At 36.9% G+C, this 19,055-nt stretch overlaps 1 protein-coding gene across 1 annotated transcript in view; it reads right to left on the bottom strand.

Moving 5' to 3' along the window:
* Positions 1-3,011: 3,011 nt before the first annotated feature.
* Positions 3,012-19,055, bottom strand: part of LOC107685533 (MAGUK p55 subfamily member 6-like) — a 19,249-nt gene continuing 3,205 nt past the window's right edge. The window contains exons 3-13 of the mRNA XM_016482147.1: positions 15,725-15,843; positions 12,904-13,056; positions 12,515-12,664; positions 11,284-11,511; positions 8,725-8,856; positions 8,263-8,359; positions 8,072-8,143; positions 6,949-7,110; positions 6,527-6,729; positions 3,796-3,924; positions 3,012-3,660 (exon numbers count right to left, since the gene is read on the bottom strand). Coding sequence (XP_016337633.1) covers positions 3,484-3,660; positions 3,796-3,924; positions 6,527-6,729; positions 6,949-7,110; positions 8,072-8,143; positions 8,263-8,359; positions 8,725-8,856; positions 11,284-11,511; positions 12,515-12,664; positions 12,904-13,056; positions 15,725-15,841 — 1,620 coding nt within the window. The 5' untranslated portion in view covers positions 15,842-15,843 and the 3' untranslated portion in view covers positions 3,012-3,483. The remainder of the gene's footprint in view (positions 3,661-3,795; positions 3,925-6,526; positions 6,730-6,948; positions 7,111-8,071; positions 8,144-8,262; positions 8,360-8,724; positions 8,857-11,283; positions 11,512-12,514; positions 12,665-12,903; positions 13,057-15,724; positions 15,844-19,055) is intronic.

Raw genomic sequence — 19,055 nt, 5'->3', positions numbered from 1 at the left:
GCCGGCAAAAGCTGTGAAAAGAGTGACACTTTATCTCACAGAGTATGACGCAGCCTGCAGAAGTGACATGCATGGCTGTTGTCACCACTAGAATTACCTACTGTAGCCAATGCAAAATAAACTAATTTAACCTCTTTCAGGGCCCATATTTAAAAAATAGAGACTTCTGGGAATCCATACTCTGGTCTCAAGATATTTAGCTGCTGGAATGCGAATTTTTACCAGGGGAACCCGGACAAAAAAAAAAAAGTTTTATCCCACGGAACGTGATTTTTGCTGGGGGGGGGGGCTTTATCCCACGGAACGTGATTTTTACGATTGGGCTAGTTTAGAGTAGCAATTGGGCGGGTTTTGTTGTGAAAACCTGGCAACCCTGGAAATACACTCATATGAAAATGTGTGCAAATGCACAATAAATTGTTTACATCATATTTTGTACATGTTTTCATCAATTCCTTAACCTAGTTTTCTCCCATCTAAACTTTTTTTTAACAAGAGCAAATCTGCACACCTTGGGCCTCAGAAACCATTCTAAAATTGATCTTAGATCATTTCTCATGCGTATGTGTGATTCATAGAATGATCGTACGCACAGAAAACACACGTACACCTCTCTTTCAGATGTGAAATCTATGAATCGCAAATGATCTTGAACTTGTGCGCAACTGAATGGTTTCAGCTCTCTGCCTTGTAAACAACTCCTAATTAATGTCATTAACATATAAAAGATCACCAGTCATCGTCCAAATCCTTTAATTTAGAAGAGCGAGCTGCAAGAACAGCTTACATTTCCAAAAACCTGCAGCACTCCGACAAGAAAAAGTGTGTGCGTCTGCTCAGACCCTGACGTGACGCTAAGCACCTTTCCACGTCAAAGGCAGTTTTTACAAATATGAGCACTGATCCAAGCGTACGCACACTCGAAGATCAAATCGGAGCATACGCACGCTTTATAAATGAGGCCCCAGAAAATAAAGACTTAAGAAAAGTGATCCAAAATTAAGATTAATTTATTAGACAGCTGTTTAATTTCAGAAAATACAACTCTCTGTATCGCAAAATATTACATTTTCAAGTGAATACGCAAGCTGGATAAAAATCAGTTACAAAGCCTTGAAAAAGACACTGGAGCAAGACACCAGAGACAGAGATACATCACTACATACAGCTAGATGACAGGTTATGAATCTGTGAGGCCAGGTAGCTTGTGATCCTGACACACTTGGTCTATATTCCATGTTTGAATGTGATTTTGTGCCTGTGTAAAAGGTATTTAGCTAAATACAGTGCTGATTCTGTATACTAGGACATACAAGCAACACAATGACTTTAGCTCATAATTCTGCAACGATAAAATTAAATCAATGGTATTGGATGCACTTTATTTTATAGTACATGCACTTAATATAAGGTTATATAATGTAAGGTAACCATATATCACATTATATAGCTTTTTAAGTTAAGGTTAGGTTTAGGGGTTGTTCACACAGAACAGGACTTTGCTTTAAAAAAAAAAAAAAACTACAGGTGCCGCGCAAAAACATCCAGATGCAGAGATGCAGCACTGATGAATGGGAAAAATCAGCCGAGGTTTACCATTTTCAACTTGCACAAGATAAGACACTGAAAAGTAGTGAGACATATTCTGAATTAAATCTAGGGTGTACTCATTTCTGCAATCCTTCATTTAAACAAAATTGGCTAATTTACTTATCTTACAGAAAATATTGGCATATATTTTGTTGTTTTTATTAAGTATATGTTTAATATGTTTCAATTTTGCCATTTTTCCATTAATTATATTAGTGATCATTAAGAACATACATATTTTATATTTATTCAGAGGGGTGTACTCCTTTATGCTGTGCACTGTATGTATGCATGTATATGTATATGTATATATACACAAACTTGTTCTGTGTGAACTGGCCCTTAAGCCCAGAGTATACTTCATTATATTGCAAGTATATAGCCAAAATGAGGACATTTTCAACCACGTTACCTGATTTGCTGCGGTGTTTAGGAGTGGGGTCAGGTACGGGGCATCATTTTCATTGCATTATTTAGAAACACCCACCAGTTTGAAAATGTTCACATTCGTTTTGCAGAGATCTCATACAACTATCTGTGTGTCTGAAATCGCTGCAATAGGCATTACATTTGAATTGCAACAGTTTAAAAAAATGCATGTTCTATATAGTACGAGTATGGGTAGTATGAACGAAATTGGAGCATACTACATCCACCATGTTGTTACTGTCATGTGACCTACCGGGCGTCTGTTGCATTGCTTTACTGCCATTCATAAATCCTCTGCAGTGGCCTCATGGGATATTAAAGTGTCCATCGAACGCACACTTCAGAATCCTGGTGAAAGTAGTAGGTCAACCAGGTACTTTTTCACCTACTATGAATTTGAACAATACTATTGTTTGCGTACTTTTTTTTGCATACTATGTAGTATGTACAGGGCACAGCATCTGTCTGATAAGCTTTTTCACACAAATTTGTTTGTCCACAAGATGGCAGCACTGAACCGGCCCATGTTTCAGTAGTGGTGGTGGGTTCACTACAAAAATTACTATTTTGTAGTGAACGACGCCTTTAAGCGTTCGTGTCAAAACTGAAGTATACTCTGGGCTATAAGGTTAGGTTCAGTATTAGTACCTAGTTATTATAGTACATACATAACAGGCCTGTAAAAGAAAGTGCTATTGTGATATTGTAAAAGTTACATTTGGCTTACTCCTACCGTTCCTTGAATTTAACTGAAATCAAAGAGGATAACAAGATGACACTTATAAAGATCTTATTAAGTCCGAAGCTGGATAAACTAAGGCCCGGTTTCACAAACGGGGCTTAGCTTAAGCCAGGACTGGGCCTTACTTAAATTAAGATATTTAAGAAACTTTTACAAAAATGCCTTCGAAGAAAACATTACAGGTGTGCATCTTGACACTGACATATCTTAAAATATGTCAGTGTCTTTGTTCTGAGCAAGATATTTTCAGTTGAGACATGCATTTTAGTCTGGGACTAGAGCTTAAGCCTTGTCTGTGAAACTGGGGGTAAAGCTGCTTGACATACTGTAGTGACTGAACTGTAAGAAATGCGAGATGAAGCCTGCACTGTAAACCAACGTTTGTAACACTAAAATTACAGCAAGAAAACAGACCCCTGCTTTAAATACTGTAATGCAGCTTACACTTATTTGGAAAATTATTAATCACTATTTTAATGACAAGCCATTCAAAAATATCCTATTTGTTTTTTCCCTCCAAGTATTTAAGTTTAGTCAGTAGAAAATAAAAAAACATTAATAAATAAGTACACTTCCCTTTTGTCTGTCGTGACTGGATGGCTAGTGTACATTTGCATAGTGACTGCTGGGTCCGTTCAGTGTGAACTTGTGTTCTGTGCCGCTGACGCATCGGTTGTGCCGCAGATGATGATGATGATGGGGTGTTTGGACCGCTGTACGTCTCAGTAAACCCAGTTCACAGGGACCCACTGTGGTTGTGTGGTCAGCTGCTCCACAGCTGCCTGCAGATTCTCAAAGGCCTTGTCTAGATTGTCATTAACTATAGTCAGATCAAAGTAGTGATTGTACGCCCGCTTGATCCTGGTGCTTTCGTCCACTGTTTTCTTTAGGTCCATTTCCTAAAAAGACAAAGTCATCATCACACTTCTAAAGAACCATATCTCAAACTCTGAGCTTATGGTAACTCCAATGTTTCTACATTACTGGGAAAAAAAATTGAGAAAGTGAATTTGATAGACAGGAATGAGGCTGACCGTCAGTAGCTTGGTTGTGATCCCAGCATCCACCACAGCTTTGTGCATGGCCCGTAGTGTGTCGAGCTCTGGGGAAGCGATGAAAACCACGAATGGCATAAACTCTGATGTCTTCAGTACCTTTAGCGCCTGCAGAGCACATTTACCAAATAAAGTCTTTTTGTTAGTGATGGGAGAAAATAACCTTTTTGAATCTCTGAATCAGCTAAACCAATTGGTCCATGAACCGATTCACTGTTCTGAAGCGCTCAATAGACCACGGGCAGGTGACACCTTCTGGTCAAAAATGTAAGCGCAACAAAAACTCTGCATAATGACACCTTTTACAAACCAATTGTAAGTGTAATCTATTAAATGTAATCTACAAAATTAAATACCATTAAATATGAAGGTTAATTAGCGTTTTATTCATTTGTAATTCTTATTAGGTAGGGTGTGTGTTTTTAGACAGGGCTTGGCAAACTAGCTCAATTAGAAGCAATTAGGTTTAATTTTTCTTTTTGTATTATACACACACACACACACACACACAAAACTTAAAATTCATTAAAAATTAATGTACATTATAACACTTATCCGAGACCATTTAAAAACCATTAGCCAATTGTTCATGAGCTCACCAGATCAACGTCTAGTTGCAAACCCTCTGAATTTTGAAATGTTTGCAAACCAAGGTTTTAAAAAACAAAACAATACAGTATGACATAATGAAGCCTCGTTTGCTGAATTCACATGACTTTGTGAGTTTGATACAAGTTCTGAACCACGGATAAAAAAAAAAAAAAAAGTTTCATGAAGCAATGTTTTCACATGACTTTGTGAGTTTGATACAAAATTTGAAAACCAGGTAAAAAAAAAAAAAAAGTTTCATGAAGCAATGTTTCGAGAGCAGCCATCTCTACTTGCAGCTTTCACTCATTGTGAAGTCATTTATGTCTGGACTGCATTGATGACTGCAGCACACAGGCACAATCACAGACTGTTCATCTTCACCCATACTTTCACATTTACAACATTGTAATTACTTACTACTAAGATTATCAGGCGAATAAGTTTTTTTTTTTTAAGCTTTAATGTTTTTAGTGTAGGTGCTTAAATGGATGAATTAAGACGGGCACAGTCTCTGAGAGAAAGCGGACACTGTGCTGTGCTATTAGACCATCAGCAACCAGAACAGTTGCATCTCTAAATTAACCCACATTTAAGCACTGCTTGTCTAATAAATACAAGGCCTTTAACAATAATGAACGACTTCAGGACAATTACTGTCAATCGTCAAAAAGACAGATCTATTCCTATTTTCTTGCACAATAAGCATTGCATTTTTAAGATGCAGTATACATTTTTTAATATATCCAAGACCTAAAATGATCTTGAGGAGGCATTCAAAATGTGCAGTGTCAGGGGTCCTCAAAGACCAGAATTTTAGGGTTTCCCCAAACTGAGAAAACCACAGGGGGTTTGCGAGTTTATAAAAAGCTGAACAAATAATGTTGGGAAAAACAATTACTTTGGATATTTTGTTTACTTATTTACTATTAAGTCACCACCACAAAATAATACTGTACCATTTTGCAAAGATTTTATTGTGAAGGTTTTTTTTTTAATCCTTGTAATTTTTTAATCAAAATGTCATCTCAAGCTACCAGTAAAGCATCAGACTTCTCTCTGGTGACATACACCACACTTCTCCATTAAACCCTGCCCCTTTCTTACAATCGACTGCAAGCTCACATTCAGATCTTCCTTTGTCCAATCAACAAAGTGCCTGTCTTACATTTTTTCATTTTCCAATAATAAGTTTCAGTTGGATTTACCTCACAATATGAAGAAAAGGTCTGACGCTACTTCCATTTCATTACAACTTAAAAAAAAAAAAAAAAAAGAGATTTTAAAGTAAATTTTTTTAGGTCAAAGGGGTTTCACTGACAGGGTTGGGAATCCCTGGCCTGAACTAGGGATGTCATGATACCAAAAATCTAGTAGTCGGTACCGATAACACTACAAAGTACACAATATTTGATACCACTGGAAAAAATAGCAATAATACTTAAACATTAGAGATAGTTCACCCGAAAATTGAAATTCAGTCATTAATTACTCACCCTCATGTCGTTCCAAACACGTGAGACCTTCGTTCATCTTCGGAACACAAATTAAGATATTTTTGATGCATTCCGAGATTTCTCTGACCCTCCCATAGACAGATCCTTACACGATCAAGGCTCAGAAACGTAGCAAGGAGATCGTTAAAATAATCCATGTGTCATCAGTGGTTCAATCGTAATTTTACGAGAATACTTTTTGTGTGCAAAGAAAACAAAAATAATGAATTTATTCAACAATTCGTCTCCTCCGCGTCACCCTATAGCGCCATTTTGGAGAGTATCACGTACATAAACAACGCATGTAGTTTTAATCGCGGATACACCATTTACGCTTTGATCTGAACGAAAACAGATCAACCTCGCTAGTCGCTACCATCGGTACTTACGCTACTGAAGAAAAACAAGTACCGGCAAGATTTTAAAATGTAAATACCGACTTGGTACCATAGTATCGGTTCTCGTGACATCCCTACCCTGGACAGGATTATGAAAATATGTAGTTCATCCTGTAGCACATCCTCACCAGCTATTAATAAGTAAAGACTATGATCTATTACAGAATACAATACACAGTACAATATCAAACCAAAACATCTCTTTGTGTCATTAACAAAACCACTCACCTGTGGGTTGACGTCCAGTATGCAAGTCCGTCCTGTGCGAATTACTTCATGGATAGAGTCGATTTTGGTTCCATATAGATTGCCATCATACTCTCCATGCTCAAGGTAGCGACTTGCCTTGATGTCTGTCTCCATCTCCTCCCGGGACACAAAGCAGTATGACTGGCCGTCCTTTTCGTCATCGCGTGGATGCCGAGAAGTGACTGAGAAACATGAAATTCTGATGAGTGTGACTTTTTATTGGTAAAATGACAAATGTACCAATTATTAATGTAATAATTAACAATATTGAAGGGGTACTTCACCTTCAGTTGGTCCCCATTGACATGCAGTGTTTTTTCCCCCCATACTATGGAAGTCAATGGGGACCATCGACTGAAGGTGAACTATCCCTTTAATGTTAATGTTGATTATATACTCACAAGGTACAGTAGTTCCATATTGCAGCGGGTTTAACACAATCAGGCGGTTCTTGAGGCTTCGGCGACCCACTCCTTGTGCACCAATCAGCACAAGAGTTTTTCTCTGGAATGGAGGCATCTTTGCTACTTCCTCATAAATCTGTAATTCATGGCGGTCAAATTCTATTAGAAAGAGAGGTTTTGAAAGTTAATTTTTACATTTTAAAAATACTTGCACAACCATTCAACAGTTTGGAGTCATTAAGATTTATTTTTTATGTTTTTGAAAGAAGTCTCTTATGCTCACCAAAGCTGTATATTTATTTGATCAAAAATATTTACTTAAAATTTTTAATGTTACAACAATTAATTTATTTCCATGATGGCGAAACTGAACGATTTATGAAGGGTCATGTAACACTGAAGACTGAAATTCAAACATGTTGATTTGGTACTCAAGAAATTTCTGCGGAAACTCAAAACATTTTATCCAGGATTATTTAATTAATAGAAAGTTCAAAAGAACAGTATTTATTTGAAATAGTAAATACATTTCTGTCATGACAACTCTCGGAGGGATAGGCGTGGTAATGTACATGACAATGTTAATGTATTTGGTCTTGGCGGAATAGATCTGCTACGCTGCTTCGGCAGAGCAAGTACCGAGACTTGCTACGGACAATACATCCACAACAAGCTGCTGTGAGCATGTAAGAAATATTGCTGCTGCAAATATAATGAATAATGTATAAATACATGAAATAACCCCCATATAGCATATATGAATCACCTCGTAGCAGATCTATACAGGTGGAGCTGGGGAAGGTGAAGGGTTTCTGAAGCACGCTGTAACTGCTACTGCAAGCACTAATCATATATTTGAATGTTGAGCAGCGAGCTCATTGGCTACCGATACAGGAGAGAACCAATCAGCTGTGCCATGTGATAATGATGTCATTAGGTCAGATTGAGTTAGACCTATCGGACTGCGCCATCTAGAGTCTCATGCCAGAACTCTGTATTTATAGGCTTACAAAAGATTTGTCACTTTTGATTAATTTAATCTAACCTTGCCGAATAAAAGAAGGACACTAAACTTTTGGAAGATTAAACATTAATAACAAAGAACCCCTGCAAATCTAACCTGCATTTTTCGCTGTCAAGTACATCATTTTCTTTTTCTTCTTTTTTCCAGTTAATGTCCCGCAGAGGATTCCTAAAACAAACCCACAGGTGGAACTTTGTTTACAGCATAAATGCAATAGGAGGAACTTTGACATATCCCTAAAATAATTTAATCCAGAACTAGAAGAAAAAGAAAAAAAAACTTTGTACCTGATCCATCCAGGTCTCTCCTCACAAATGCCTTCCTCTTTTCCTCAAGAAACTGACTGGGGATCAAGCCAGTGCGGCCTCCATTTATATTACATGCCTAAACGAAAAAGCTTCAATGTCAGACATTTCAGCAATTAAAAGAAATCAGACCAAAACAAAGAACTGAAAAATAATTTAGACACTTTAGTTTAGGGACCAATTCTCACTATTAACAAGTTGCTTATTAGCATACCTATTATTAACATATTGTCTGTTTATTAGTACTTATAAAGCACATATTCTACATGACCATATTCTACATCCCTAATCCTACCCAATACCCAAACTTAACCACCTTACTAACTATTAATAAGCAGAAAATGAGGAGTTTGAGGCAAAAGTCATGGTTAGTGGTTTGTTAATGGAGAGAATTGGACCTTAAAATAAAGTGACAAAAAATTTTTTAAATCATATGCTTCTCACTTGCCACCAGTTGGGGTCCTCCTTGTTCACTATATGCAGAATGTCTCCTTTAGAGAAAGCCAAACCAGCCTCTTTACAAGGGATCAGATTATCTGTGTCAGGATTGTAGTTGAAATGTGGCTTCAGATACACCTAAAGGGCAAAGAAAGTGTTGTTACACCTGTTTATTAACATCTGACTCATTTTAAGCTGCTAATTATAGCCTAAAAATGCAATCATGTCATAGCTCACAGGTAAAAGAAATCTAAAAATCTATGCTGACTAAGACATATTATTCAAATGATGTTGTGTAATGCTAGGGGCCAATTCACACTGTCAACGTTTTGTCTATAGAATACTGCATCCTCCTGGGAAATAAATGAATAGTAACAGAGACAGCCTATGTTGGTGTGTGTTGTAAATGGGCTTCTCTATGAAGGACAACAGTATATTTTCACATGAAATATTTATGGATCCTGGTGGATCTTTATCAGTGATGATTTCCCAACAGTAAACACACAGCGGTCATTCACTGCACATAACCAAGCCACTGAGTAAAGTTCAGGTCTAAAAAAGACAGAATTTAGGTTTGGCACAAGGAACGGGTCCCTGTAAACCCTCATCCAGGTTTCGTTGAAACCTCGTTCGCTCTTGTGTGAGGTTTTCAAACAGTATTTATTCAAGGAAAGTGGGTAAAGGACATAGCCTACTTGCTTAGAAGTACACTCACAGGGTTGATATGCAGCAGCACTCTTTGAGGACCTAAACCTATTCGGATCAGGATTTGAACCAGCAACTGTGCTGTAATCATACATGGACCTGCAAAACCTGCTTAACTTGTGCGATTTCTTTGCACCAAATATGTTGCACATTATAGTCCTGTATGTCCCAATTATGACTCGTTGTGGTGCAAAACACTTTACTAACATTACAAAGATTTGATGGAGGAAAAAAAATAAAAAATAAAAAAAATAAAAAAGGTATTTGAGAATCTATTTCTCTCCAGCCCTAGATCTCCTTAGAGTAGAAAGTAAGTGTGTGCACATTGTTTAACTCCTCCCATCTGCCCTACTTAGCACAGGTCGTGTTATTAATAGGGATAACCATGTTCAGTTTCAGCCCGATGGCATTCTGAGTCACCCAGAGGCCAGGTCTCTCCTTTTTCCTCCTCAAGGACTGTTCGAACCCATAAGCCATCAGGAGGTTATACAGCACTAAAATCAGGACTATGGGACAAGATTATTTTGTACTCTCAGCATTGGATTATTAGGGAAAGATACTAGCAGTTCAGATTAGGATGATCTTGTACAGATTCATGCCAGTTCTTGTTGCAGCAAATGTCCACCAAATTTAATTTTGTATGGGTTTGTCCCGTAACCATCACTAAAATTTCAGACAATGTAATAAAATTAAGGATGCACCGATTAAAATGCCCCAATACCAAACAGCATGTGAACAGTGCTGTGAAGTGTGAACAGACAAAGAATCACCGACAACAGAACAAACAGAGAGTAGAATGGAGTTATTAGAAATTAAGGATGTCTATTAAGTACATGCATGTAATTATTATCTAATATTCAAGCGAATATCCCTTTCTCACAGACGTCACTGGAAAGTTTGTAGTTTGGTCGGATTATATGTCAAAAGCAAGTATGTAAAACAATGCACAAGTTACTAATTTGACGGTAAGGAGAGAGAGACGCACTTCTGTTGCATGATCTTTATTGCTGTTTGCTCACTTAGCATATGCATCATTTAGATTAAAACTAAATCGTAAACAAATTATAGGGGCAATTACTATAAACAACATTTGTTTTAAATGCCAAGCATAGACTTTATCTAAACGAAAAGTGAAACTAGCAGTCTGTGAAACGCACTAGGCTTTATGCGTCTCTCTCATTCTGCACCAATACAAATGTGTGCGTGTGCTGAACAACACGTTTTGATTGTTGACGTTAATTGCATTATATGAGTCGCTTTGGAATATAAGTCGCAGCATGTTTCAGATAAAGAAAAATGCGACTTGTGTTTCAGAAAATGTTCATCATTTGTATATAAAGAGTGATTCCTTGCATTACAGGAAGTCTTGTGATTACAGTACTGAGTCACTGCAATGGAGCAGCTCTAATGTGCTATCAACTTGAATATAAAGTACCATAGGGAAAAAAAAAGAAAAAAAAAAGAATCGTGAAAGAAACAAAAGCTTGTAGAATACGTTTTAATGGGCATAATTAAGTGCAAAACTGCATAACTGAAGGAAAAATCTATTTAATAAATGAACTAAGCCAAATAACATTATACATATTCTTTTGGTTTTTGAACCCAGTATTTTTAAGAATTATAAATGCAATGAAAATACATGTATTGGTACTTGGTTATGGGCAAGTAGTACCAAAAATAAAAGTATCAGTCAGTTCTGGAAAAAGTGCTATCAGTGCATTCCAAAAATAAATACAACTGAAACCCGGTGCCATGCAACAACTAAACACAAAACTGCTGTGTAACAAACAAAAAGTTCATGAATATTTTTTAATTGGGTGTCATTTGACTGGGTTTGCTGCGAATCAGTGGTGCGCTGACCTGTGCGGGTGGAGGTGTGTCCCTGTAGCTGGGCAGGATTTTGAGTGTGATGCTTCCATTGCAGTCCCTCAGCATGTGCTGTAATGCCATGGGGTCTTTGCCCACCTCTCGGCCGTTCGCCTCTCGGATGACATCACCTGCATGCAGCATTCCTTGCCTGTCAATCATGCTGCCGTGCATAACACGCACAATGACAAGGTCGCCATCCTCCACCCGGAATGTTACACCCTAAAAGAGACGACACTATGAATCGCAGAAATGCCGGCACAAAGAGTCAGAAACACTTTTTATTAAGGGATGATAGATAGGGGGATATTATATTATATTAATTATATTATATTATTAAAGCAATAAGCCCCAAGAAGCCGTGGTTTACAGTGAATTTATAACAGCTAAGGGGGTTCCGCTTCGCGTCGTGCCTAACAACGCCCCTTAGCTATTATAAATTCACTGTAAACCACGGCTTCACGGTGCTTATTGCTTTTATAAAACGGTTATTCCATATACGTAGTAAGGTTTCACAGAATAAAACAAAGCAAATAAAGTGTAATGATATTAATAAAAACAGTACTCTTCCACCAAACAATGTAGTTCCTCAGAAACAATTGTGGTTCCAACAAAGTGGTTGCCGAGCAACACACAGAAGTAATTTACAACAGCTTCGAGCGCGGCTCAACCAATCAGAATCAAGGAGAACTATCCATTTTATAAATTATATTATATTATAAAAAGCCACTGAAAACAACATTATTCATTCATTCATTTATTGGATATTGCATTATATTATCTTATAAAAAGTCATTTTCAGTGGCTTTTAATATATGAAATCATATTTTAAAACATCCCTAAATAAATGTTATTTTCAGTGGCTTTTAATATAATGAAATGTGCAATAAATTAATAAAGCTTGCTTTCAGTGGCTTTTTTAACCAACACCCTCGTGAATTTCTGACCTTGGACACAGAAATTCACACAATGACATTTTACTAGGTGTTAGAACACTGCAGGCTGCCAACTATAGATCTGCTGCTCGAGACTGGTTGGCCTTAGATCTTCCTTGTATATGAAGGTCTAATTTAACAATTAAGTCTAGATCTTGTTAATACAAACACAAACTTTTTCAAAGCAGACTAACCAAATGGCACTGCATGGATTTGAAACACAAGCTGAGCTAAAGATCTGACTGACTGTGGGATCTAATCATGTGAAACTGAGAACATCTGTCACTCACCAGAGGCTCTCCGGCCTTCTTCTGGATGCTGATCATGCGAACCGTGTCAGCCGGCATGAGGGATGAGCTGGCCATGCTGGTGGAATTGGTGCTGGTGGGAGGAGCTTCATATGACCTACAGGCCACCTTGTCGTGAGCTTCTAACAGGGACTGAAAATACCAAGAGAATACAGAACAGAACAAACAAGAAATTACCAAATAAATCATCTTCCTTTAAAAAAAAACAAAACACAGGATCAACTAATTTGTCCAATTTCTCAAGTGCTTATAGGTGATCTTACTTCCTTTTCTGCCGAGAAGGCTACATGGTGTATAAATAGTTGTAAATAAACAGTCAACATATTATCATGAAAGACGCAGTCAGATAGCCACACAAAGAGGTTTGGTACCTGGAAGTGCGGTTCCTTCAGGATCTTACAGAGTTCTGCTGCACTTTCATCATGAGTGGTTAGACTGCTCATATCAGACAGGATCTCACTCACTAGCTCCACGTTATTACTTTGCACCGCCTCCAGCTTAACATCCTCCAATCGCTCGTGAGCCTGCGAGAGAGAGTGGGCGGAGACTAAATTAACTTGAGCGTCTTGCCAAGAAAGCGATTAATGGATTACGTCTAGATTAACAAAAGCACTGCCAGGTACACTTCAGATGGAAGAGAGAGTTTTAACAAATGTACAAAGTCATTAAGAATAATGATTTAATAGTGTCTTTTTTTTTTAAATATGACAAAATAAAACTGTATCATGCCTGTGTGTTATTTTTCCAAATATTCTATTAATATATTTGATAGTTTTACCCTTGATCAGACTTTCAATCTTTAATGATAAAAATGCATTAAAAAAAAACCATGATAAACATGATAAAAAAATAAATAAAAAAAAACTTAAATTTGAATGAAAATTAAACCCACAATTTTTATTTCCAGTGTCATTTCCACCACAGTGTCTTTCAAATGTTCTTGTTTACCAATCAGTCAGTGAAATGCATGAATGAATAAATGAATTAATTAAATTAATAATATGTGAAGACTATTTTTGTGTATGGCTTCAAAGATGTAATAAGCAAAATTTGTTCTCAATCATGTGCATTTAAAATACATAAAACTCTAGAAATAAGCCTTAGGAAAAAACTTTCTAAAAATGTTTGAAAGGTCATTTTTGCCAAATTATAAAAAAGGGAATACATCATTTGATATGTGGTTGAAATTGTACAGTGGTGGGAATTTTTAAGACTTTAAATTCGGTTTTTATTTTTTGAGATCTACATGAATACACACAGACAATATTAGTAAACAAATAAGTTACAATCAATTTCTCGCTCTCTCAGTTTGCTCCCTGTCAGGGTTGCCAGAATAACCCGCACAACACCTATTAAAAAAAGTGTTTAAAAATCATTAAGGACTGAAAACCATGTCAGCACAGGATTATTCAGAGGAAATAGACCATACAAACTGGACATTAATGCAGATCAAACTGTCAGTCACTTGTAGACTAACTCTTACTAGAAAAATCAACAGACAGTACAGTAACATGGAATATATGTTTCTCACAAAGGCGTGTTAGTTCCTAATAAAACAAAGTGAAACTCAACCAGTATATCTCACAATCTAAACAATTTCACACAGCTATATTAAGAATAAGAAGAGGCCCCCTGTACATCACATTCTTATGATCTATGACACAACAAACAATCCCTGGCCTCATAAATGTGTGCACGTGAACGTTTATGCTGATATTTAGGAGGCAGATATAAACTCTCTTATTAACTAATAATTTAAAGGATTATTTAAAACGGGGCCGGCTCCAGGCATGGGCAGGTTTTGCCCACCCAATCAGAATTAGGTAAAGACTGCATTCATTTTTTTGTGCAGTGATTAAAACCAATCTGAAGCGGATTGTATTTTGAGAAGTTTAAGATATAGCTGGAGACTGCCCCAATAATCATAAAATAACACCAGAAAATTGCAGCATTTTTCTTTTATTAGCTGAAAGCAAGGAGCGCTGAATTCACGCGGAGCTTCAGTCTGTTGCAGAAAAGCAGAGGCTGACAACGAGCGAAAACAGGCGCGCTATCACAGGGAGTTTGTAACTTACAAGGAGTTTAATACATGAATATGTATCATAGCCTAGCCTACCAGTGAAATTACCTGAGCAGTTGAATTAATGTTCTAAAAACACGCTCATTCAATAACGTGCTTTCACTGCATGGATGGGGCAAGAACATAATATAAGCATCTAAAATGCATGTAGGCTATACAGTTCAGTTGAAAGCTCCCTTTTGACTTCATGTTAATGCTGAATGTAAGAATGAAAACTTGAAGTAAACAACAGAAATAAGAGCGATTGCGTGATGAAAGTGGAGTTCGTCACTATAGCAACAGTTGGCTCGACTGAAGCGTTCCCCTTCAATGATGTAAATGACCAACAAGATCCAGTTATGCACACTATTCGACTTCATTTGTCAAATTCTGCCATTTTGAATTGGAAGTAGGTCTGTCATTTATGTGATTCATGTCATTCATAATTGATTATGACGACTAGCATTTTTCTGTTTTGCGTTTTCAACAATACAACTGAAATTGAATAGGTGCATATTTTAAAATAAAAATATTATTTGCGGTTCAGATTGATTACTTTACAAATATTCATGTTCTTTTTTTCCTTCTTTTAATTTATTCCCATAAATCCATTGAAATCCTTTATTTATCTAGTTTCTTTAAATAAATAGGCTACCATCACCATAGCGGTCTGGTCTTTTTTTAATTTCCTCAAAACTATTGTTCCCCCCAATGTTCTAGACATGATTATGGAGTTGTTTGGTATAAATAAAAAAAGTTAGTTGAAAGGAATCACCAGTGTAGAAACAATGATCCAGACATTCCAGAGAAAGAGAACAAAGAGGGCTTTTTTTCTTTTCTTTTTCTTTTTTTAATAATATTCAATACAGAGAAAAAGTTAATTTTGTTGTGAAAGTGCAAGATATTGCTCTTTTTCAGTGTATATAATATAGTTAATATAGCAATATCTACAGCATAAATATCTAGACTGTATCCCACTGCAATATTCCCCAGGATATCTGCCAGCCCACCCTTCTATAGCTGTCAAGAACAGGGCCTGATTTAAAAAGTAACAAGTGTAACGTTAATCAATTATTTGATGTGTCCTAATAGCTATCAAACTGAAGGAGTTAAAATGAAGTATTAGTTTATACCTTAGCAAGGGAACGAACTATGGGACTCTCCATAATGCCACGGAGGAAGATGAGGTCGATGTCTTTGGCTCCTGTTGAAGGCGGCAGCTCCTTGAGGTTATCCAGCACCTGCTGCATGGCTGAGGGTCACACACATCATTAATATATATATAAAAACCAAGATTGTAAGGTGATTACGATAAGGGAAATCATAGAATAAAGCAAACACCAAACTGCAGATACCCATTTTTTAAACCTTTGTTTCCTTATACGATTAAAATATACAGTCTATAGTACTTAAGGATTTATGGTATAAAATACATTAAATGGAAGATTAGAGTTTAACCAAATCATACCTCTCATACTAATATATATATATATAAAATAACAAATCAAGTTAGACCAACTAGATGTAGCTGAGCATTTTTACAATCGTGGCTCAATATTAGTACTCTACTTGCCAATTGTAAAAATTACAAAATATATACATACATAAAACTATGTGTATTATACAAACATACAGTTTTACAATATAATAATACTGTATAAAATAAAAGATTTACATATAAAAGGCAAACTGTACAGAAAAGACAAAGGTTTAGACAAAGTAAACAAGCTAAACAATCAGGTTTATCTGATCATATTTACAAAGTAGGGCTCAAAATTAACATAACCAAGCTTCAAATGTGAGTATTTATTCACTCTGACAGATAAATATTAAGTCATTAGAATCTACCATATTAAATTGTTTAAATGTGTAGCTAGTTACAATGGGTACCGAAATGGAGTCAAAATATAACAAATATAGCCGTAAGCGACAATAATCGGGATCCATGCACCAATGGCCAGGGTTGCCAGATTGGGCAGGTGACTATTCTCTCAAAACATGAATTACACCTGTGGAAGGAGAGGACACGAAGGCACTAATATCATTGTAACTCTGAAATCAGAATGAATTAATCAAAATCGAAACTGAATGTCTGGGACTATACAATCCTGTCCTGCATCAGGACATCTTTTAAAAGGTCCAGACTGGTATATCCTTGAAAGTTGCTGCTTGATTAGTTTTGACTTTTGCAAAGTTCTGTATTATGTTTTACAATTTGTACAAAAGATGTCCTCTAGTTCTTTCTGAAGGTAAAGTGTGACACGAAGGTAAGGTACTACTGTTGTTGTTAATTTGTTATGGTTGGATTATCAAACAGTACGCATCAATGAATGACACAGTTTTGACTGTAATGGTGTGCATGAATGAGTGTAAAATACCTGCTAATTACGTTGCTTTTTTTCAATCACTTATATTGGGCACTTTTTGCATTGAAATTGGCTTACTCTGACAGTTGACATTGAAAATGATGCATGCATTTTTTCGAGGGTATTCATGGGTTTCATGTGACGTCACATGCTGTAATTGCATGGTTTTGTAAATAAATTTTCCTCATGCCAGCTTGGTCAAGCTAGTTATTTAATGGACTTTAAAATCGCATTTTAAGATGCTGTCGCATCTGGTCCGGTTGATTCGGCCCAGAATCTGAAAGTGAGTACGCAAGCATCCAGGCCGGGTGCTGCAGATGGATCCGGGCCGATGGACAAGTCTCTAACAGGTGAAAATTTAACTGAAAATGGCCCGAATGTACGGAGAGGGATTGTGTATGAGGTAGATGTAAATAGTCAGCAAACGTCAAATTGGTAAGTTTTCCCTAGACTTTAGTGGAGTCAGCAGTTCGCTTGACAGTAAATAAGGATCTAATCCTAAAGTGTCTATTTTTTTTTAATACCATTGTTTTCCGTTGTTGTTTAAGTGTTATTTTGGTTTCTGATCACCAAGGAGAGGCTACGCAAGGTCCTAAAGATGGCGGCCGCAACAAAAAAAGTCACATGACTGAAACCCATGAATCGGTTAATTTCTTGCCATTTTGACTGCTTGCATATTTTAATCATATTTGGTAATTCACTTTAATGTATTTGCCCTGATTTGATCTGTTTTCCTGGGAAATGTATCTATTTTTGTATTATTTTGTTTTAAGGAGTTAAAATGGTCCTTATCAACCTTGATGCACATTCTCTTACATTATTTTGACAGTTAAAGTTTTGGGCGGTTTTTTATTGGGGTGGGTGGGTTTTGGTGAGCTTTTGGGCTGGAAATTGTCCATCCAATCTGGCAACACTGCCAATGCCCCACAAGGATGATTAGTAATTAAACAGAAATGTGTCCAATGATGTGGTATTTACAGCAAAGTCCATCTTGAATCTTCTTTGATGAAACCGGTTACAGCAACAAACTTGTCAAAAAAGACAAATGACTTCCAAAAGAAAAATCACTCCCTCTTACTGTTAGACTCAAAGAGAAGTCCAAAAACCCTCTGTAGGGTGACCAGAAGCTTTGTTGGATGTGGACTTAAATTTACATGAATTGCATGTCATAGATCAACAAGTCTATGAATGCTTAGACTCCTGATAATAAATTTCAAAAATAGTTTCCACAGCTTCCTACAGCTTGGCAGGAAGTTGATTTTGGATCCTGTTTACAGTCAAGTCAACACTACACAACCTACTGCTTTCCAGTAACAGAGAACGACAAAACAAATCCATGTGTATATTATTGCATCAGAAAGCACTCAGACAATTATAAACAACTTGAGAGCCTCAAAAAGGGCATATTCATCACGAAGTGGAGTAATTTGCATAGTGCAAACAGTAACCATTTCCATGGTGAACAAACCCACACAGAGACATCTCCCTCAATAAGGCAACAAACCGCACAACACGGCAGAGAAAATGGTGTCAGCGGAAGCAGCTGAAAGAAAACACGGAGCTGAGGGTCATACATGCAGGTCATTAAGCCTGTGAGACGAGACATTTCATCAGCGCTTTTCTGTAACCTCTCTACAGAGGCAAGATACATTAGACACTGGGAGAGTTATGATGATATGGCTAGAAGGACTGAAGAGGTCTTAACAGTTTCTGACCCATACTCAGGAGCAGCAGTTTGCCAAAGCTCTATCATCTGCAGTCAATAGATGTGAACTTAACCAAAATCGAATAAAAGTCCACTGCAGTTACTGTGTTGCAGTTGACGTTGCTGGGTAGCAAATTCACTGATTTCTTAAAATGACAAGATCTGTCATGAAACTCTATTGCGCAGGCTGATGGGTGGTAGTGCAAACTAATGATATTCACAGCGTTAAGCTGCTTGGTACAAGCTGATTGGTTCATGTTCCATACAGAGCCAATAAGCTTACTGCTTTACATTTAAATGGCATCCACTAAAGCATTTCGCAGCACGCTTTCAGAGTTACTCTGAAACCCTCCTCCCTCCCTAGCTCCACCTGTATAGCCTAGATATGCTACG

The sequence above is a fragment of the Sinocyclocheilus anshuiensis genome, unplaced genomic scaffold (genome assembly GCF_001515605.1).
Source record: "Sinocyclocheilus anshuiensis isolate Anshui unplaced genomic scaffold, SAMN03320099.WGS_v1.1 scaffold185, whole genome shotgun sequence".
Lineage (NCBI taxonomy): Eukaryota > Metazoa > Chordata > Actinopteri > Cypriniformes > Cyprinidae > Sinocyclocheilus > Sinocyclocheilus anshuiensis.
This window is presented reverse-complemented; position numbering and strand designations above follow the sequence as displayed.